Source organism: Mytilus californianus, unplaced genomic scaffold (assembly GCF_021869535.1).
Source record: "Mytilus californianus isolate M0D057914Y unplaced genomic scaffold, xbMytCali1.0.p SCAF_1, whole genome shotgun sequence".
NCBI classification, from domain to species: Eukaryota; Metazoa; Mollusca; class Bivalvia; order Mytilida; family Mytilidae; genus Mytilus; species Mytilus californianus.
In genome coordinates this window covers 25,759,022-25,783,130 of record NW_026262581.1, presented here as the reverse complement: position 1 = coordinate 25,783,130, position 24,109 = coordinate 25,759,022, and the positions used below count along the sequence as shown (strand labels likewise).

The following is a 24,109-nucleotide window of genomic DNA, read 5'->3' as shown; positions in this document are numbered from 1 at the left end:
TAAAAAAAGGGAACGAAAAAAGCTGAAATACGCTATTGTCGTATCTACATTTTCAAATGGTTGTTAGACTAGACTTCGATGTATAGTTTTGATTGAAAGTTTCACATTTAACACATTTCTGATTTTTTTTGAATGAAAGATAGCCGAAAGAGAAATAAAAATAGATGGTTTCTGTATCCAAGACAGTGCATTGATTTAATACAGTTTCCGTAAAATTGTGGCTTTGAAAAGTTTGAAAAAGTCTTTCCTGCAATACTGCCTTTAAAAATCATAGGCACTTGTCTGTGATTTTTTTTTATCTATATACTTTAATATATTAGAGTATATAGATTAAAGTATATAGATAAAAAAAAAGTTTAGAGACAAGTGCCTATGTATAAACTGATTACCAAATTCTATCAAGACGGCAGAATCACGCCATTTTTAAATATTCATGAATTAATGTTAGGTATGACATAATGTTGTAACTAAATATATAAATCACAAACACTCATACATGTCGATATGTATCCTAGCACAGATTACCAGACTGATTACAGACTTTTGAATAATTATTATAAATACCGGGAAAATTATTCATACCCTATTTACATATTAAAACATTGTAAGACATATTCTACTAAAATTATTAACAGCTCCTTTTTAGTATTTGTACTATGATATGTATAAAATTGAGAATGGAAATGGGGAATATGTCAAAGAGACAACAACCCGACCAAAGAGCAGAAAACAGCACAAGGCCACCAATTGGTGTTTAACACAGCGAGAAAATCCCGCACCCGGAGGCGGGCTTCAGCTGGCCCCTAAACACAAATGTGTACTAGTTCAGTGAAAATGGACGTCACACTAAACTCCGAAACATATAAATGAACTAAAATTAAAAAAAAAACTTACAGGACTAAAAAAGGCCAGAGGCTCCTGACTTGGGACAGGCGCAAAAATGCGGCGGGGTTAAACATGTTAAGTGAGTGTATTAAAAGCCATGCAACGCAGTTCCTTTGCTTTTTGTGTGTTTTTTTGTTGTGCTTGTACTGATTTTATGTCATGGATGGATACACCATATTCTTTGTTTTTCTATTATATAGTAGTCTATAGTAGGTCTATTACAAAAGCCTGTTTGGATATTTATCTTTAGCCCTCTTGTCCTAAACATGAATGACATATTTGCCACTGGACATAAAGTAACCAACGATCATCTTTATTCATCATTATTACGTTTACACGTTTTATAGCAAATTTACTTTTTTCTAAAGAATTAAATCATTCAGCGGCTTGTTATGCAGAACTCTTCATTTAAGAATTGAATGCTTCTTTTTGTAAATCTAATGGGGTGTTAAAGTTCACCGAAGTACATGTTGTATGAAGCACAGAAGCTCTTCATTCTAAAAATGTGCGTACGGTCAACGCTTTTACAACCCTATAAAATTGCTAAAAGAATCTTTCAATACTTATAATTACATTTTTTTGCTAGGATCATAAAAAACACGATTTCTATCAAATTTTCTTTTATTTACCTGTGCACCTTATTGTGGAAGCTCGTGCACGTGTCATCATGAATGTAACATTTCATTTTGAAATTTTGAAATCAAGGTTAGTTTCAGAATGACTCGAGATTGCTGTTAGCCAATCAAAATAACGTATCATAATGAAACATACATGTAATGTAATTATAGTAAAATGTGCACACGGTCAACACTATGTTGTACTTGATTTGGAAATAAAACATCAGTTTAGAATACCACATAATCTTTGTATATGCGGAGACTCAGTTATGAAACACCTGTGTACCGGTCTTGTAATGTAAGAATTTAAGTACGGCAGGCATTTTTATTACTGCTACTGTAGATTCAAGTTTTCTTAATCAAACACAGCTTTACTTTTTCCCTTTGCATACACAGGAATAGCAATTTTGACTGAATCCTAAAAGAAATGCTTTCTAACTTGGACCAAAGATGCTTCCACTTCGACGCGTTTCATTGAAAAACACACAATCCTTCTACTGGAACAAGGAGAAGGAGTGGTTAAATTTTTTTTATGAAACAATTTATAGCAACAGGTAATGGTGACATGGTATTTTCAACTCACTGTGACAACTTGAAAAACAAAATAACAGTGAATACACCCGTCTACATGCATACTGTATAAACATTTAATAAGTTACGAACCCGGATTCGATAACAAAATCGAATTTTAGTCTAGATATAAAATACATATGTACCAACATTTCCGGGTTCAATTATACATAGAAACAATGTCAGTGTCATTTAATTCATATCTTTATCCAATATAAAAATCTTATTTTATGATGAGACACTTGTTAGTATACGCAAGGAAACAAGTTTCTTGAGTTTATGTATGTATTAGATTTAAATATCTAAACCAAAATTAAGTTAACAATTATCATGAACGGACAAAAAGATACGTAGAATAATGTGTACAAAAGTAGGATTTGAACGACTACTGGTGTGTAGACGCGGCGACAGTTTAGTTAAAAAAAAAACAGTTTGAAAAATACCGACATTTTTAAATTCATTTTATCAATCGTGGTCGCAATCCTAGATCGAAAATGCACTAATATATTAAAAGTATGTAAGCAATTTTTCAAAACTGAAATGCAAGTCATTGCAAGACTTCTCGTTGAGATGAAGAAAAATATACAAGGTGATAGGACGTGTCGGTGGATTAGGTCACATTTTCCAGCTTGAAAATATGTGAATAGGTGGGGGAAACTATCAGAAATATATGACAAGGTCAATACAGTTCCAATTACTTTGAAAAGCCTTGTCATTTTTTCACAGCCGAAAGTCTCGCCGTAAGTAAACATTACATATACAGAATCTTAGCCTTAAATATTCCATTTTTTCAACACACCACACGAAACCCAAACAATATGGGAAAAGATTACAGTTTACCTACGCAATATATGAAAAGGTATACATTTTAAAGATCTAAATTATATGAAAAGGGTGGGGTAACAGAACCCCAGCGACACGCCCTATCAATTAAGTATTGAAGTGCCCCCCCCCCCCCCCGCCCCCCCCCCCCCCCCCCCCCGAGAGTGATCCTTTACTCTAGTTACAGTTTCTACCTATCATGACTATGTATCAAAGTTTTCGAAATCACGAAATGACAAAATAAAAATAGTCATTTAAGGACAATAACTCCGTTAAGGAGACAATCAAAATAGTTTCGACTCATATTGGCATTTTGTAGATATTGCTTTTCGTATATTTTTCTTATGTAACATATGGTATAAGCAGAGACATATGATACGATTTAATAATACGATTATAAGCGAGTCTCAGCTATATTAAAGTTATATTTTGTGCTACATGTAGTCCTATAATATAAGACTTCGTAGGTTCATATTGTTTGCATTCAACGTTTTTTATCAGATATTTTTTTTACTATCAATGCTGAACCCCGTTATGAACCTACGAAGTCTTTTATTATAGGACTATATTTCAAGTTGTGCATGCTACTTCAAAAGTTCATAGGTTACATGTTTAAGTATACATGGTATACTGATTCCATTGCGCCCCTCTCATTATCACTTGCCTGTGACTTTGAAGATATATATAAAGTCCCAGCACCGGCAGAGTATAAATCAAACTTAACCGAATAAAAACTTTGAGAAAAAAAAACATCAACAGAAAAAAACACAAATGTCGTATTTATACATGTATGATTTCACATTAAAAAAGCACTGCGCGCACTTGTCTCTGAGAAAAATATTTATCTATATTAAAGTATAGATAGGTAGTTTTTTTCAGAGACAAGTGCCTTTGTTGAAAATCCGGCCCCGTCTGTAGCCTCTCCCTCAAGTGACTTGCAGATTAATTTGTGACGTCATGAAAAGAGAGGGTAAAATATCGGATCACATCAGACACATGTGAAGGACTAATAGTTATTATACATACCCTTTCAATAGTTTTAAAGGTAGGAACGTTATATTATAGATCTTTTTGATCAATTAGATATTTTTGAAGGTTATTACATTGGAATGTCAAGTTGAAATTTGAGTCTGAATGTGAAAATACCCATCAAAGCGGGAAAAGGGGGAGGTTCACTTTAAAAGTTATTTCAATGTGAAATATTTACTGTCCGAAAATATTCATGGCAATACCGAATGAGAAAATATATAAAATTAAAAGATTATCACATTATTTACATGAAATTACAGATAAGAAACTTCAAAAAGGAAATTTTGGTCGACCATTATGTTGATCGACAACGCCAAAGATAATCCGAATGATTTCACTAAAGACCGGATGACCAAGGACAATACTTATTTGCATTCACTGACAAAACTTCAAAAATGTGCACTGTTTTTGCCACTTATATAAATAAAATCTTAACCCAATTTTTTTTTGCTGGAAAATATTTTGTAGAAAAGATAGGATAATATAAACTGACTGCTTTCAGCAAGGTGTGTGCTAATCGTAAAAAGAAACCATAAAGGGTTAAGCCTTGGTAACCCAAAAATTTTCATTGTGCTTAATTTTTCTTACATTTACACCATTGCCAAAGTCTTGTTGAAATTCACAGTTGCATTTCATGTGTAGAGTATATTCCTCAATCCTCAATCTTATGGCCTTATGGCACAACTGTTCCCATTGGTGCATATTACGCCCTATGTGAAACTTCCTCCATGTATTTTCCTCCATGTACTTTAATTTTGTTTTTGCTGCTACGATTGAGGTTTCGGATGTTCTGGTAAGTCAAAACGTCCTGTTTTTGCAATAAAGACCGTATGATTTCTAACTTCCGTTTATATTCTTCTGTGTTTTCTTGTTCTAATCTTCCTAGCAGGGTGCCTGTATTTATTTTACGGATTCCTATTTCCTTTGTAATTTGGTGGTACATTTCTTCTCTGTAACATTCATAGTTGGAGCACTCTGTGAGGTAGTGTTGCAGTGTTTCCCTAGTTCCACAGCTGCATAATTCGGTGGTGTTTTGCCCTGTGTGTTGTTTATAGTAATTAAGAGTGGTATAGCCAGTTCTTAGTTGTATGAAGATGCTGTAGAATTTTTTTGTTGGGTAGTCACAGATTGGGATGTTTTTAACGTATGGTGTTATATCAAAAAGGTCTCTTCCAGTGTTGCTTAATTCCCATCGTCTTTGCCACTTCAGCATGACACTCTTGTGTGCACCTTGTTTAATGTCTTGAAGGGTAATTATGTTGTTTTTTGACAGGAGTTGTGTTGCTTCTTCTGCTGCTTGCTTTGCCAATAAGTCCGCTTCGTCGTTTCCTTGTATATTTGCGTGTCCGGGTGTCCATAGGATGCAAATTTCCATCCCTTTGGTTCTTAGGTCCTCGATGTGTTCTCTGATGTCTCGAATCACATCAATATATGATTTTGGTGCCCAATTTAGTGTTAGGAGTCCTACTGCACTTTGACTGTCAGAAAAGATCTTAAGTGTGGTGATAGTGTTATATAGTCTTTCCAGTATACAAAATTCCAGTACAATTACAATTGCTACCAGCTCTGCCAGCAAGATGGATCCTCTTTGAGCGACAGGTCTATGTAGTCGTATGGCTGGTCTTGAGTCCTCTGTGTAAATGATTGCACCAGCTCCACATGGTCCCAGGTTTCCCCTGCATGATCCATCAGTGAATGCAGTTGCTTGGTCATTTGCTGTATTACTTATTAGTTCTGTCATGACTGCTATGCATAGTTGCTTTTGTTCTGATGTTCTTGATTTTGAGCTGCCGAGTCTGTTCCAGTATGATGGTGTTGTCTTTGTCCTTGATGTTTCTCCCAATCTGTAAGTGAATTCAGGTTCTATTAAATTGATATTAATGCCAGTTTCTTTTTCCATTTCAACTGATTGGCATAGCGCTTTGCCCATTGGTGTTATATGGATGTCATGACCTATTTCTTCTTGATAATTTATCAGTTGTTGTTTAATTGGTTCTTTTACAGACTTTGATTGGATTTTTGCAATTTCCCTTATAGCAATCTCTTCGATTCTCAGGTCTATTGGTAGAACTCCAGCCTCAATTTCTAAAGCTTCTCTGTCTGATGTTGACGGCATATCAAGGCACAGAGTGAGCGCCTTCCTCTGTAACCTGTCAAGTCTTTGGAGGTCTTTTTGTTCAGCAACCTGCCATGCTGGGCAGCTATATTCCACAACAGATCTTATTAGACAGAAGTACAATTGTAACAGTTTCTGGGTCTTCATCTTACTGATTAGTCTTACTTCTCGTAGTATGTATATTGTCTTATTATTGAATATAACTAGTTTTAGGGTACCCTTGAAAACTGTCAAATTTTTAAGATTCATGTGGACCCTATGGCTAAAATGGTTGGGTTTTCACCGCAAAATTTACTCTGAGTACAGACGAACCTGTGTATCTGGAAAAGATTTAAGGCATAGCATGCCCTAGATAAATATAAATCAAATGCAAATTTTTGTTTTAGAAAATTAAAAACTTAACTGGATTTTGATGTGCACTTTTTTTCATCCCTGCAGAAGATGATAAAATTAACAGTTGAGTTTTACTTGATAGGGTCCACTCATGTACACCATGTACACAGTTTAAATCACCAATTATTGTCAGGTATATCTATTGTCCCTGTCAATCAATACAGTTCACTTCAATTATTACCTATGGAGAAGTTCTCAAACCTCTTTCTCAACTTGTATATTTTGGCACCTTCTGTAGGAATGAAAAAAGGGCACTGCAAAATCCAATTAAGTTTTTAATTTTTGAATTTTATATATCTATAGCAAGCTATGCCTTAAAATTTTTCCAAATGCACAGGTTTATCTGCACTCAGAGTAAATTTAGTGGTGTAAACACAGCCATTTAAGCCAAAGAGTCCACATGAACCTTAACATTAGTACATGTAGGTATGTTTTATTGTCAGTTGTTGCACATGTTTACAATAGGAAAATACATGACTTTTAGATGCATAGAAGAAACATTGTTAAGTAAATCTGAAATGTCATAGTAAAAAAAAACTTATAGCCTGCATGTTAATTAATGGATGACCACTAACTTTTACAAGGAAATTAAATAAAAAGCGACACATAAATTATTTGTATTCATCTTAAAAATTGTTTGAAATCAGCATTATTTGTGAGAGGCCAATAAGTACCCTGTATATTAAATTATCAGACCATAGGCATGATAGATGAAGGAACAATTTTATATGAATTTGTTAGAATATATCATGCCTGTCATTTTTGCCTGTAGCCCTTGCTGTTTAAACATGTATGTTTTAAAAATGTATGAATTTTCCCACAGTTTAAATGTATCAATGTTTTGGTTCAGTTTACAACATTGCAATAGACACACCCGAAGGAAGGTTGAAAAATACAGTCTATAAATAATTTTTAAAATATTGATAAAATGCAGATAAAGACTAAAATGTGTTCATGCATGGTTGTACTTGTTAAATTAAGCTTCTTAATCATAAGTCTCTAAAACCATACAAGTTGTGAAATGTACATGAAGAAAATTGCTATCTAAAAAAAAGGTGGTTTGTGATAGCCAAGTTTAAATATCTCTATTGCTGTTTATTAGTCCCCTACCAACGATGTCGAATGGAACTTTAGGTTTGCACTCTGTCTGTCTGTCCATCCATCAGTCAAGCAAATCAGTTTTCCACACTTTTTTCTTTGTGCTTGAAGATATTGATCTAATAATTGGTATATAGTTTTATCCTGACAAGTTACAGATCAATTTCGGATTTTGTTATGGTCTGATGATTTTGTGCAGAGTTATGGTCCTTGGATTTAAAAAAATCACCCTAATAATCAGTTTTCTGTTCTTTTTTTGTCATGCTTGAAGATATTGATTTGATAATTGGTATATGGTTTTATCATGACAAGTTACAGACCAAGTTCGAATTTTGTTCTGGTCTGATGATTTTGTGCAGAGTTTATAAATGTATGGTCCTTCAAGGCTTGGACTTGAAAAATTCACTCAAATAATTAGTTTTCGACATGCTTAAAGATATTGACTTTTAAAATATTTGTTTTATAGTTTACACCATGACAAGTTATAGATCATGGTAGCATTTTATTCCAGTACAATGAATTTTTAACTGGTAGGGGACTATGTATTGCCATGCAATACTCTCAGAATGCTTGTTTTGTATAAAAATGGACTTTATTGACTGTTATTGTATAGCCTCATTAAGCTGAAGTTGGTTTTGAAATATAAATTTCGCATGCTCATAAAACTCAATTATCAGATATAAGTACATCATCATTGACCATTAAGGTCTCAGGTATTCATGGTTTTATTGCTAACAATGTCAATTAATTTGTTAGATCTTTTATATTCCATAAACAAGTTCTGAAGTTTTTTCCATGAGAATATTCATAATGTTCATGACAGTAAAGAAATAGACCTGCAATTACATGTAGTACCAGAAGGAATTCAATATTAATATCTTACCATAACAAACAAAATTGTCATGCAAGTAATTAAAAGCCTTAGCTTATTTTGTATGTGTCAACTTTAACAATAAAAAAATTACATTTCAGATTTACTGAAAAATCAAGATAAAGCGACAAGGTTCTCCGTTGTCCCAGGTTTTGGCAAAGATGCCGCCGGTTACACAAAATGGCAGTCTGAAGGCTCAAGTTGAAGATTACATATCGAAGAATAAAGTGATGGTGTTTAGTAAAACTACATGTCCATTTTGTAAGAAGGTAAAATTTAAATTCCTTTTTATATTTGTTTACCTTTTATATTGGTCATGTTGGCAGGCCCTGTAATATGATGGATGCTCAGTCAGCTTTTAAAATAGCTTTAGAAATAAGTGGCTGACAGGGCTCGACAATAACGCTTGTCCGATTGTCCGGTACCAGAGGAAAAAAAGGTCGGACAAGTAAAAACCATAGTAAGCTTGTCCGACGGGACAAGTAAAATTATTCTTCAGAAAATAAATTAAATCCAACTTTGATGATCAAAGTAATTATAAACAAAAAAACAAGAAAAGAAGATAAAAACAAATATTAATTTTACATGTTTACTTGCAGTCGATAATTTAAAACTGGTTCTTTGTTAGATAGTTCTTAACAGATAAAACGCATACTATTCTCGGAAACCAGTCTTACTGATTGGAATCAGCGATGCACTTTGTAGATAAGGTAACGTTACAAGACAGTTCGGCACCAGCAGGGAAACGATTCTGCTCCATGTTTAATAGATAGTTTGGCACCGTAGGAGACATTTTTAATAGACATGTTTAATAGACAGTTTGGCACCATAGGAGACATTTCGGGACCAAGACAAACCAGTACCTGGTTTCCCTACCTTATTCTGTTGCTTTATAATATTAAAGCACCATAATTTTTTTTTCACAAAATTATTTTTGAAATAAAAATGAAGAAATTATTAAATTATTGACCATAAAATTCTTAGAATCATATTTGATCATATGTAGACAAAACAATGACGTGTAGACTGACAGGCCTACCTGACGGTGCCTCATGTGCTGAGTCTGATGAGACTTTGGCATTGATGAAAACTAGAACTTAAGTCCCGTGACATGACTAGATTCAGTTGTTCCTGACTCATATTTTTGAAAAGGATTTCAAGATATATAAATCAAATTATGTTCTTTTGTTTTAATTCATTTTGTTTGGTGAATCAAATTAAAATGCAAAAAAGGTTGATATTAGGATTTTTTTCGGACAAGTTACAATTCCATTCGGACAAGTAAGTTTTGGTATGTACTTGTCCTATTGGACAAGTTGAAAAAAAAGTTATTGTAGAGGCCTGTTGCTGATCATTTTTTGTTTATATAAGTTTCTTTTTATATATTATAAGTTATGATATAAAACAAAACTGCAAAAAAATTGTACAAATCGTCATGAAAGGGCGTTAACTCTAATCAGAAGTCAAATGACTATTTCATACTACCCTTCTGATCATTTTTGCAGTTGAAAGTTTCTCTCTGTCTATATAGTTTTCAATATAATAGGCAAATATGAAAATAAAATGCTCCGCTGGGGCGCAGCTTGATACGACCACAGAGGTCGAACCCTGAACAGTTGGGGCAAGTATGGACACAACATTCAAGCTTGATACAGCACTGAATTTGGATTGTAATTAAATATTTGACACAGCATAGGTTTCTGACACAGAATGAATGTGGTCTAAGAACTTAAAATTTTTAATTTACCTATTCAAACCATATCATTATTATTTGCTTTTATATATAAATCAGAAATAACCAATTTAAAATGGAAAATTTGAAAGAAAAAAAAGGAAAAAAAAATCCCCCCAAATTTTTTGAACCCCCTTATGATTCATCACCCCAAAACTCAATCCCAGCCTTCCCTTTGTGGTATGGTACCTTGCAGTACAATTTCAGAGAGATCCATACACTTGAACACAAGTTATTGTCTGGAAACTAGAAAAATGCTTGTTTTTTGGCCCCTTTTTCCTAAACGTTTAGGGCAATTACCCCCAAACTCAAACCTAGCTTTCCCTTTGTGATATGAAGCCTTGTAGTACAATTTCAAAAAGATCCATACACTTACACACAAGTAATTGTCCTGAAACTAGAAAAATGCTTGTTTTTTTGCCCATTTATGGCCCCTCATTCCTAAAATGTTGAGGCAATTACCCCCAAAATCAATCCCAGCCTTCCCTTTGTGGGATGGTACCTTGCAGTACAATTTCAGAGAGATCCATACACTTGAACACAAGTTATTGTCTGGAAACTAGAAAAATGCTTATTTTTGGCCCCTTATTCCTAAACGTTTTAGGCAATTACCCCAAACTCAATTCCAGCTTTCCATTTGTGATATGGAACCTTGTAGTACAATTTCAAAAAGATCCATACACTTACACACAAGTTATTGTCATGAAACCAGAAAAATGCTTGTTTTTTGCCCCTTTTTGGCCCCTAATTCCTAAAATTTGGAGGCAATTACACCCAAAATCAATCCCAGCATTCCCTTTGTGATATGGAACCTTGTAGTACAATGTCAGAGAGATCCATACACGTACACACAAGTTATTGTCATGAAACTAGAAAAATGCTTGTTTTTTGCCCCTTTTTGGCCCCTAATTCCTAAAATTTGGAGGCAATTATCCCCAAAATCAATCCCAGCATTCCCTATGTGATATGGAACCTTGTGGTACAATGTCAGAGAGATCCATACACTTGAACACAAGTTATTGTCTGGAAACTAGAAAAATGCTTATTTTTGGCCCCTTATTCCTAAACGTTTTAGGCAATTACCCCAAACTCAATTCCAGCTTTCCATTTGTGATATGGAACCTTGTAGTACAATTTCAAAAAGATCCATACACTTACACACAAGTTATTGTCATGAAACCAGAAAAATGCTTGTTTTTTGCCCCTTTTTGGCCCCTAATTCCTAAAATTTGGAGGCAATTACACCCAAAATCAATCCCAGCATTCCCTTTGTGATATGGAACCTTGTAGTACAATGTCAGAGAGATCCATACACGTACACACAAGTTATTGTCATGAAACTAGAAAAATGCTTGTTTTTTGCCCTTTTTTGGCCCCTAATTCCTAAAATTTGGAGGCAATTATCCCCAAAATCAATCCCAGCATTCCCTATGTGATATGGAACCTTGTGGTACAATGTCAGAGAGATCCATACACTAACACACAAGTTATGTCTGGAAGTTACAAAAATGCTTATTTTTGGCCCCTTTTTCCTTAACAGTTGGTACCATAACCCCCAAAATCAATCCCCACCTTCCTTTTGTGGTATTGAACCTTATGGTAAAATTTCATAAAGATCCATTCACTTAAACTAAAGTTAGAGTGCGAAAACCAATGTGTCTTCGGACAACGACGCCCACGTCATACCAATATACGACCGCAAGTATAAAAATCAAAACAAGAGGCTCTCAAGAGCCTAAATCGCTCATCTGTAATTTTTTGCTTAAATCTTTCATCAATGATTATTTTTGCTTTTCAATACATGTATATATTAATGAATGGCTTAAAACTTCCATTGAAATGTTCTAAGTATCTGTCATATTTTCTTCAAAATCAAAGAAATACATTTTACACAGATGTTTCATTTTAGCCACAGTGGCAATGTTTCTTGATGTACAAGAAAATAAAATACAAAATTAATACTAGATACTCTGAAACTCATTCATCCCAAGTTTGGTTTCAAAGGAGACTTTTTAAAGTAAGCAAACATTATCACTGAACTAGTATACATTATAAGTTATATGGTTCGCTACTGACCCCCTATGGATCCATAGAGGGTTAGTAAAATCCATAGGGGGTGAGGCCGAAGGCCGAATCTCCTATGGATTTTATTCACCCTCTATGGTCCGTAGGGGGTCAGTAGTGAACCGTATAACGAATTTATCGCACAAAGGACTTTTTCTGCTGTTTCGTAGAAAAATAAACAATGAAACACAACAACATTAATAGATGACGTCACCATTAACAGTAGACGTGACCTCATGAACCCCTATGAAATTTAATAACCCCCTACGGATCCATAGGGGGTCACCACGAGACGGCGTTAAACCAATCACAACGTGATAATTTACCCTCGTTGCTATAAATTTGTTTAGGGGCCAGCTGAAGCACGCCTCCAGGTGCGGGAGTTTCTCGCTGCATTGAAGACCTATTGGTGGCCTTCAGCTGTTGTCTGCTCTATGGTCGGGTTGTTGTCTCTTTGACACATTCCCCATTTCCATTCCCAATTTTAAACTAAAGAAATTGTGAAAAATTGATTTTAAAGGGCAATAACTCCTTAAGGGGACAATTGACAATTTTGGACATATGAACTTATTTATAGATCTTACTTTGCTGAATATTTTTGCTGTTTACAGTTTATCTTTATCATTAATAATATTCAAGAAAATAACCAAAATCTGCAAAATTTCCTTAAAATTACCAATTTAATGGCAGCAATCCAACAAAGGGTTGTTAGATTCATCTGAAAATTTCAGGGCTGACAGAGCTTGGCCTAATAAACATTTTTACCTCCGTCAGATTAGCTCTAAATGCTTTGGTTTTTGAGATATAAGCCAAAAATTGGATGTTACCCTACGTTCTATTTTTAGCCATGGCGGCCATGTTTTTTTATGAACCAGAAAATAAAACACAAACTTTCTTCTAGACACCCTTCGTTAGTATCATTCAGCTTAAGTTTGGTTGGAATTGGTTTAGTAGTTTCAAAGAAGAAGATTTTTTAAAGTAAGAAAACATCATAAACAAATTGTGTAAAATTGTCCTTAAAGGGCAATAACTCCTTAAGGGGTCAATTGACAATTGTGATCATATAAACTTATTTGTAGATCTTATTTTGCTGAACATTTTTGCTGTTCACAGTTTATCTTTATCATTAATAATATTCAAGATAATAACCAATAAAATGCTCTGCTGGGGCGCAGCTTGATACGACCGCAGAGGTCAAACCCTGAACAGTTGGGGCAAGTATGGACACAACATTCACGCTTGATACAGCACTGAATTTGGATTGTAATTAAATATTTGACACAGCATAGGTTTCTGACACAGAATGCAGGGCTCGACATTACCGTTTGTCCGATTGTCCGGGACAAGTGGACACAGGCGTCGGGCAAGTAGATTCATCATACTACTTGTCCGATGGGACAAGTGAAAAATCGATGTCAGATGTAAAAAAGATCAAAAAAATTATTATTGACTTATACATTCCCAAAAAATTGAATGATTGTTTTATTGATCATTCAAAATGAAAGAAATATTCTTTGATTGAACCAGAGACATATAATATGTCTCTGATTGAAGTTTAATTTTGAACATGCTGGTAGCGGATGACCAAGGGAATATAAGTAAGGGGGAAAGACACCAATGGTAATGCTTCTTCTTAGTATAAGCCTCCTGGAATTAGGAGCACCTTCATACATGTCATATGGAGTTTTACCTTAACTTAAAATTTTTAAATTAAAGTATGTTTCATTTGATTTTGCTTTGATGCAAAACAATACATTAAAAAAAAAAGTTTTTATTTGACAAGATCTATGGTTAAAAATAATAAGTTTAAAAAGATGTAAAAATTAACTAAAATCTAAAAAGACAGATTTTCTCAGTGAAATGTTTTATGTACTTCATTATCATTTATCAATGTATATAAAAATCAAAATAAAATTATAAAAGCTTGTTTTGCCATCATCAAAAAATTAAAAAGGTTTAATTATATACAAGGTGGCCAGGTGTATTTACATCCTTGGTTTAACCCATACCACTACTACAGAACGAATAGGTCCATAGTAGAACCTAGTGATTTGGGAAGTGATAATGGTTTAATGATCAACACATCATAGTGACATTGAGTAAATATTGCAAATAATCTTTCAGTCTGAAATATATAAATGAATTTTGATGTGGTATTCTTTAATTGTACTTACAAACAAATTCATATAACATAACAAAATGCTCCCTTTATTAAATACAATTAAAGCTCATCAAGTGTTATTGGTGCATATCATCAATATGTAAGATTTTCAATTATGAATTCGGACAAGTGAATTAAGAGTTCGGACAAGTTGATTTTCTTGCAACTTGTCCGAAGGGACAAGTTAGAAAAAATGATAATGTAGAGGCCTGGGCTGAGAATGTTCGCTAATTCATTATGGCCTCACATATTTGGTAGCTTTAGTGTATTGATGTCTTGATTATAATAGAGAAAAATCAACATATTATTGACAATTCTGATTAAATTTGACTAGAACTTTCAATAATCCATAATCATGATATAAATGGATAAAAATTAAAAAATTTACGTGAAATTATGAAATATTATTTTTTTACAGAATTTTTTTTTCAAGTTTTCAATTTATACCATTTGTCAATCTTTGATTAGCCTGGAGTATTGATAAATTGTGAATCAAATATTTTCAGCACAAAAACACTGAAATATTAGTTAAAACCATCACTTTTATGACTTAAATTACTAGATTTTGGACTCTGCAGACATGTGATATGGTTTAACATAAACATGTTAAAAATAAACCACAGTAGTTTTTATGTGTTCTCAACCCTCCCCCTTTTTATTTCGGTCAGTTGGAAAGCAAAAGGTTCTTAGCCATGTTAGCAGAACATACAGTGAAATCAGTTACGTTACTTTAGATATACAGTGAAACTTCTCTATACCGGTCCCTCTGAATACCAGTTTTCCCCCTCATACCGTGCAGATCATAAGGCCCGGCCAATTTGTGTTCAATTAAATGATCATGTAACCTTATAATACCAGCCACCCCTTTAAACTGGATACCGGCCGGTATTTTTGTATTTGGTTAATCGAAATCAATAAAACTAAACCTCGTAAAACTGGCCTTGTCATCTGAAATCTCCGATCCCTACATATAATTGTTATGCAAACATAGAAGATAATCCAGTCAATCAGGTCACCTGCATGCCGACTGACTATGGTTCTGTGAAGTTTTTCAATACCCAAGCTAATTATGTTATGACAGGTTGAGATAATTACACATGCTATTGCAGGGTTACAATTACTATTTTGATGCACAATTTTGAATGTTTGGTAGAACATTTTGATAAACTATTAAAGAAATATCCTGAATGTATGGTATATCACTTTGCACAAGTATTAAAAGAAATGCCATTAATGTCATGAATGTATGGTGTATTTTACTTATTATTCCTGCAAAATAAAAAATAAAATAAGATAAAATGAAATAGAAGTTGTAGATGTATTTTATGATACATAAAATATACAAAACTAAAATTCACAGAGGAAAACATAAATTTTGATTAAAATACATGAAATAAAAAAATACATTTTCAAATATACTCAAAGACACATATTGAAGGGAAGTAACTCTTGATGATTTCAATTTTTTTAACAAACCGGCCACCCCCGCAAACCAGCCGTTTTCCGTGGTCTGACGGGCGGTCAGTTTTGAGAAGTTTCACTGTATATGCCAATGCTCATGACGCTATGAACATGATGCAGTTTCTAAGTTTCTTCATTTTCTACAAAAAATTAAATGATTTTATTTCTAATTTCTTTTTTGAACAGGTAAAAGACCTATTTAAAAATCTCAATGTAGAATTTAAAGTATTAGAGCTGGATCAGATCTGTAAGTACTATATACATTTGTGTATACTTTTAAAATACTTTGTACAAACATTAGTATGACCTTTAACAAACAAAGATTCCCTGAGGCCACCAAGAATTAAAATCTTCAGCCCTGATAGTGTTTGCTTTTGACAGGTTTTACAGTACAAAATTTAAACAGATATTTTTCTGTCTTTTGAATATCTAGTTTACAATTAATTGTCTTTATATTATAAATATAAAATAAAAAATAAGAAATATATTTTTCTAGATCTGGTAACATCTCTGCAAAAAATATAATCTCAGATTTAATCCATTGCTCAGTAGCTAAGATGCATGACAGAATAGCAATATTATTTATCTGAATATCTTGTAAGGAATTTGTCTGTCTGACATTTGTCTGTTATTTTTATGGTCATACAACATGTACAATGAAGAAGTGTCTATGACCTGATTTTCATGTCAGATCCTCGTTAAGTCAAGTGTGTCCACATGATCTGTATTTTACTTATAATTAGATTGCTGATGAACAACAATAAACCAGACGACTGTTTAGGCACATTATTTCACCACTTTGTTATTTGTATATTGTATGATATTGCCTTCATTTCAGCAAATGGAGCAGAATTACAGAATGCATTGCAGGAAGTTTCTGGGCAAAAAACTGTACCAAATATATACATTAACTCCAAACATCTAGGTATGTATAATGTAATAAACGCAGAGGCAGAATCTTGGTATTTAGAAACAATGGGTCTTCGAATACTGTGAAGGTATTTTGGTATTTTTGCAATTTGATAAATATTGCCATCATGATAGGTACAGTAGAAAATAGCAACATATATCTAGCTTACTATTTTAAAAGTCAGTTTATCCCATTCACACAATAGAAGTTGATTGAACAGGTTTTGTGCTGATAAATAACTTGTCCAAGATTAAGAACACTCTTACCGTAATCAGTCTTGTATAGTTCGCAGGGGTACATATTCCGCACCCCCTTCTCGCCACGAAAATTCAGGTAAAAAAAACTTTTTGAAACTGGTCGAAAACGTTCCTTTAAACTCCGGTAATATCAAATCATATGTGATCATTTGCGATATTTTCATGGAAAACCCCGTTTCACACCCAAGTAGAAGTTGAAAATGTTTTTTGTAAATGGTGAGAGTGTGTGGAAAATCCTTATTTTATAGATATTACTAGAATACGACTTTGAAATTAAAACAGTTCCATCCTTAAGTTAAATACTGTTAAACATATCCATCATATTAATGTGTGAAGGATGATCTTGAGCTAAAACAAAACACATGTGTCAGTACGAATCATCAAAATGGAACGAATAACCGTTTTCGTTTTGTAGTTTACACATCATTATGCATAAGCTGGTTCCCGCCTAACTTATACACTTTTTTTATTCCTTTAAATACAAGCAGTTTCCAGTTTAAGTTATGCAATGCTGTGAAAAGAAACAAGAAATTTGTATTGAAATTGATTTTAGAATTACTCAATACTGTGAATTTTGAATTAAAATTGCACATTGATATGGATTATGTAAAATACAAGTTTTGAAAATGATAAGGGCGCCCTCTACAATTTCAATAACAAACATGGCGGAACGTAAGCAAACCTTGCGGTATCAAGTTTTTCTCTTATTTCTTGCTTATCGTACCCTATAGTCCACACCCCTGCCTGGCAGCTTCAATTTTGGAGAATAAAACCGTGGAATATACAAGCCTGAATTCGGTATTGTTATTCTGATGAATTGCGTTCAGTGTATTGACAACAAACCATGTTACTATTATAAAATATCTATGCATGTGTTGTGATTTTTATACGACCGCAAAAATTAAAAATTTTTTGGTCGTATATTGGTATGACGTTGGCGTCGTCGTCGTCGTCGTCGTCGTCTGGCGTCGTCCGGCGTCGTCCGAAGACACATTGGTTTTCGCACTCTAACTTTAGTTTAAGTGAATGGATCTCCATGAAATTTTACCATAAGGTTCAATACCACGAAAGGAAGGTTGGGATTGATTTTGGGGGTTATGGTACCAACAGTTAAGGAATAAGGGGCCAAAAAGGGGCCAAAAATAAGCATTTTTGTAACTTCCAGACAATAACTTGTGTGTAAGTGTATGGATCTCTCTGACATTGTACCACAAGGTTCCATATCACAAAGAGATGGCTGTAATTGATTTTGGGGGTAATTGCCTCAAAATTTTAGGAATTAGGGGCCAAAAACAAGCATTTTTCTAGTTTCATGACAATAACTTGTGTGTAAGTGTTTGGATATTTCTGAAATTGTACTACAAGGTTCCATACCACAAAGGGAAAGCTGGAATTGAGTTTGGGGGTAATTGCCCGAAACGTTTAGGAATTGGGGGCCAAAAAGGGGCCAAAAATAAGCATTTTTCTAGTTTCCAGACAATAACTTGTGTTCAAGTGTATGGATCTCTCTGAAATTGTACTGCAAGGTACCATACCACAAAGGGAAGGCTGGGATTGAGTTTGGGGGTGATGAATCATACATAAGGGGGTTCAAAAAATTTGGGGGGGGGATTTTTTTTTTTTTCTTTTTTTTTCTTTTTTTCCTTTTTTTTTTTCTTTTAAAATTTTCCATTTTAAGTTGGTTATTTCTGATTTATATTTAAAAGCATATAATAATGATATGGTAGGAGATACACACCAAACAGGATGTGTAAATTATTATATAATAAGTATTGTGCAATAGCAAGAAATTTTCAATTGCATAGTATTGCTCAATAGCAAGAAATCTTCAATTGCACAGTATTGCGCAATAGCAAGAAATCTTCAATTGCACAGTATTGCGCAATAGCAAGAAATATCCAAATAGCACAATATTGCGCAATAGCAAGAAATTGTCAATTGTACAGTATTGCGCAACAGCAAGAAATATTCAATTGCACAGTATTGTGCAAAAGAAGATACTTCGTATAAATTGCTTATTTCTTGATCAATTTCAATGGGGTTTTATTCTTGAATTCTTGGGGTTCTTTAATATGCTGAATCTAACCGTGTATTAAGTTTTTGGATTTTGGGCCCCGTTTTTAAATTGGTCCACATTGAGGTCCAAAGGGTCTAAAATTTAAATTTGTTTGATTTCATCAAAAATTGAATTATTGGGGTTCTTTGATATGCCGAATCTAACCGTGTATTTAGATTCTTAATTTTTGGTCCCGTTTTCAAATTGGTCTACATTAAGGTCCAAAGAGTCCAAAATTAAACTTAGTTTGATTTTAACAAAAATTGAATTTTTAGGGTTCTTTGATATGCTGAATCTAAACATGTATTTAGATTTTTGATTATGGGCCCAGTTTTCAAGTTGGTCCAAATCTGGTCCAAAATTAAACTTTGTTTGATTTCAACAAAAATTGAATATATGGGGTTCTTTGATATGCTGAATCTAACCATGTATTTAGATTTTTGATTTTTGGGCCCCGTTATCAACTTTGTCTACATTGAGGTCAAAAGGGTCCAAAATTAAACTTTGTTTGATTTCATCAAAAATTGAATTCTTGGGGTTCTTTGATATGCTGAATCTAACCATGTATTTAGATTTTTGATTTTTGGGCCCCGTTATCAACTTTGTCCACATTGAGGTCAAAAGGGTCCAAAATTAAACTTTGTTTGATTTCATCAAAAATTGAATTCTTGGGGTTCTTTGATATGCTGAATCTAACCATGTATTTAGATTTTGGATATTGGACCATAATAGGTGAATGTCCAATTTAAAATTTTTAAGTTCTTAGACCACATTCATTCTGTGTCAGAAACCTATGCTGTGTCAAATATTTAATCACAATCCAAATTCAGAGCTGTATCAAGCTTGAATGTTGTGTCCATACTTGCCCCAACTGTTCAGGGTTCGACCTCTGCGGTCGTATCAAGCTGCGCCCTGCGGAGCATTTTATTATTTTTAGAAACAATTTTTGACTGTTTAAACCAGATATTCACAAATTGTTACACTTTGTAATCTCAATGGCTTTATCAGTCAGCAGGGAGTCTACTTGTGCGAGTCAGACTCAAACTCTCTTGTTGAAATAGGAATGAAGTTTACATGAGTTATCTCTCCTTCTCTTTGATAAATTTTTCTACTTGTCCAAGAAAGAATTTTATGACCTTTTAATTGAGCTACCTTTGAAAATCACAAATCTAAGTCTTATTTGTAGCTGTCTTACCTATTTAAACTTATAAGAATTAAAACTACAATGTGCACCTTTAGGTGACTGGAATGAACAACACTTCTGTTGAAAGAACTCAACCAAACCAGGGTTAATGATATTTTGTTCATCAATTATCATGATTATTATAATTGTCCTTTTTCCTAATTTTTATTATCATAATATTAGAAAAGCAGGATTTGAGTAGTCAAGGTAATCAAAAGCAGTGTATTTTAGTCTGAAAATCAATAAACAAACAACTTTTAATCAGTTGTTACCTTCTCATGTCTCCATGTGTCCGAAACAATTGGTTTCTGGGTGATAACTTGATTATCCTTTACTTGATTGGAATGAAACTTATACACTACAGTTGGAAGATATATGGTAAGGGTGGAAGCCTATTTATGTTGGGGTCAAAGGTCAAGGACACTGCTACTTTTATAGATTTTTTTGGGGGGAAATACTTTCCTTATAGTAACTTGAATTTCCTTTGCTTGATTAGAATGAAACTATACAGGGGTTCAAATTAGCGGTGGTCCGAGGTCCGCGACCTTCCATTTTTGCAGTCGGACTCTCGTTTTGGTTACAAGCTACGCCCGACAGACCTTCGGTTTGAAAGAAAATAAAAATAAACTTTGCCGACCTTTTTAAACAAAAATTTCCAAACAATCTCAAAATTTATTTTCATCATTATTATTCATAACAGCGATGTTCATTTTGTTCAACCGCTAGCTCTATACCGAAAATTTCCAACTAGTAATGTGTAAATCCAAGTTAAATCGTATCTGCCTGACAAAACAACATTAAAAAACATTGGATGTCATAAACCGGAAATGAAGAAAATAACAAAAAACGGATCCGATTCCGGAGGGGATAAGGGTAATTCCGGGCTTGCCGATCAAATTCAATGAAAAAATAATAATTCCAGGCAGTTGACAAAATACATCTATGATGATAAAATATAAACACTAGAATTGAAAACCAAAAGATATATTGAAAAGAAAGAAAAAGTAGGAAATATTTTTTTACAGAAACTCAAAATTACTTTTAGTTCATAAATTTTCATCTCAAAATCCAAAAAAATGTGACAGTAATTTTCTTTATCATTAATAAATATTGATATAACATGTAGATTTTTGTATAGTGTAAACGTATTACTACAATTCCAAGAGTTAATGTCTTCTCAACTTTAAAGGACCAGTACAAATCTGGAAGTTTCTTATCTTATTTTCACCAAGGAAATAATGCATTATAATAGTGCAACTAGATATGATACACTTAAACCAGAGACATATATACACATGTATATACGTCTCTGCTTAAACAGCTTTGAATTTGAACTGTTTTATAAAATGGTATAATTAGTAATAAATTACCAATAGTTGAGACAACACACCCATCCATGGTGACACCCTCTTCAATAACAAACAAAAATTTTTCTGAATTTATAACATACAAGACAATTACAATTGTTATTAAATATTTTATACAACAGTGACTTTGACAATGAAACAAGTTGACCTAACACCAACAGCACATTACTTTTGTTACTTGTATCTTACTATGTTAGGAAATATTTCAAGTAAAAGTAGGACCTGGAATTTAGGTTGTGGACCTTTCAGTTTGGAGCGTCAAAGGTCCTGGACCTTCCAGTACCAAATGTTAATTTGAACCCCTGCTATATAGGAATGGAGAAGAAGCTTATAGATTTTAAGGTCAATAGGTCAATGGTCAAGGTCACTACTAAAAATTAAAAAAAAATGGAAAAATGTTTTTAGGATGGTAGCTTGAACTTCCATTGCTTGATTAGAATGCAACTTATACATTTGGAAGATATATAGTATCAAATAGATAGTTTTGCATTTGATTGAGGCTACAAATAAATAGACACAAAAGTAAAAACTTAAGTTTTAAGAAATCAACTGCCTAAAAACAAATTTACCTTGAGTGTAAAAAAGTGCTACTACTTGATATTCATTATATTGTTAATCATTTTTATATGATGCATGGATTTTTCAAGCATTTCACAGGGTCTGATATTCAGACCCAGTCCCAATGGCAAAACCCTTACATTTTTCCCAATTTCAGGAGGAAAAATTCCCAAACAAGAGTTTTACAGACATCAGTCCGCCGGATTGAAAATCGTTAAAATTATGTTTTCACCTATATTATTCATGACAGGGATGTTCTTTTTATTCAACCGCTAGCTTTATGCCAAATCACAAATAAGTAATGTGTAAAACCGAGTAAAAACATATCCGACTGACATAATGCAACTTCAACAAATGGCCACTGTAAACTGGAAATGTAGATTCTGGATGCGCATAAGGATAATTACAGGTTTGCCCATCAAATACATGTAATAAATTTTTTAAAAATTTGCTGCAGGTGACAAAATATAGCTATTAAATATAAACTCTTGAATTGAAAACCAAAAGATATATAAAAAAGAAAGAAGAATAAGGAAAGGAAAGGAAAATAAAATTACAAATGGCAATCATGTAGTTTCTTACTTTATTTTCACCAGAGATATGTGTATATGTCTCTGTTTTCATAAAAGAGATAATTTCTAATGAACTATACACATCAAAACTCACATCTGGTATATTTGTTAGGTTCCCAATTTTAATGAAAATCCTGTGAAAAATTCCCAAAACTGCCCAGGGTCCTTTTTCCAAAATACACAGAAAAACCGCTGTATTGAAATGTTGATTCATTTTCATTTTATAACAGAATTTATAAATTCACTCTGCTGAAAGATACCAAAGGGAAAGTCGAACTAATAAACTTGACAACACCATGGTTAAAAAAGAAAAGACCAACAGACAAACAGACAAACAACAGTATACAAAACACAACTTACATGACCTAGAAAACTAATGACTGAGCAAAACCAACCCCACCAGAAAGTATTGTTATGATTAGCAACAGCAAAATAGGACTTACACATTGCATCTGGGAGGGAGCTAAGTTAAAAATTTATGTAATCTGGAGATCTTTATATCCCTATTGTCTGGACTAGTCAGGTCCTGTGTTTCAGCGTTAAGACTGCATATTATAACCAAAAAGAAGTGGTGAAATTTCACAGGTAGCCTGCTTTTAATGAAATCCCTGCTGTACATGCAATAGGGCTGCAATACCAAATGAAAAGAAACTTTGCCTTTAATATTGAATATCCAATCGTCAGAATTATATTTTAGTTTTCACTTAAAGATATAAATCAATACACTCATCTAAGTGCAATTGATTAAAGTTCAGCTGAACCAATTTGAAGTGATTGCCAAGTGTTAAATAACCGAAACAATTGTAAGATATATAATTAATTGTAAACACAGTGTTCAGGTAAATAAAGGTCAGAGGATAGAAGTACCATTATAGACTTCTTAAGGTAGTAAGTACCAAACACCTTGACTAAAATTAATTTGGCTCATTTAATTTTCATAATATTTTGACAAAATATTAATTTGACCCTTTGACAAAAATATAAAAATTTCAAAAAACTTGAACCACACACTTTATCGGAAAAATTTCATTGGATATATAGCAGTTTGACAAACACTAACCTTGATTATTGAGAAGCTTAATATTTCCTTAACAATAGAACGTGATTAAAACATTCAGCTGATTTTTACAGAGTTATCTCCCTGTAGTGTTATGTACCACCTTAAGGGAAAGTATGTATCTTCTGTTAAACAGGCAGTTTTAAGATATATAATTTCATTAAATACACAGTGTTCAGTGAGGTTAATAGAGGTCAGTGGACAGAAGTACTGTAATAGACTTCTGAAGAGAGAGTATGAATTTTATGTCAAACAGGCTTGTAAGGTGACCTATAATTGTTAACTTCTACGTCATTATCTGCGACCCAGCGGAGCATTTTATTTTTCATG

General features: G+C 33.3%; 1 protein-coding gene across 1 annotated transcript in view; it reads left to right on the top strand.

Annotated features, from left to right (window-relative positions):
• Positions 1-3,846: 3,846 nt before the first annotated feature.
• LOC127717950 (thioredoxin reductase 1, cytoplasmic-like) overlaps positions 3,847-24,109 on the top strand; it is a 50,639-nt gene continuing 30,376 nt past the window's right edge. The window contains exons 1-4 of the mRNA XM_052223831.1: positions 3,847-3,939; positions 8,503-8,670; positions 16,006-16,066; positions 16,658-16,744. Coding sequence (XP_052079791.1) covers positions 8,563-8,670; positions 16,006-16,066; positions 16,658-16,744 — 256 coding nt within the window. The 5' untranslated portion in view covers positions 3,847-3,939; positions 8,503-8,562. The remainder of the gene's footprint in view (positions 3,940-8,502; positions 8,671-16,005; positions 16,067-16,657; positions 16,745-24,109) is intronic.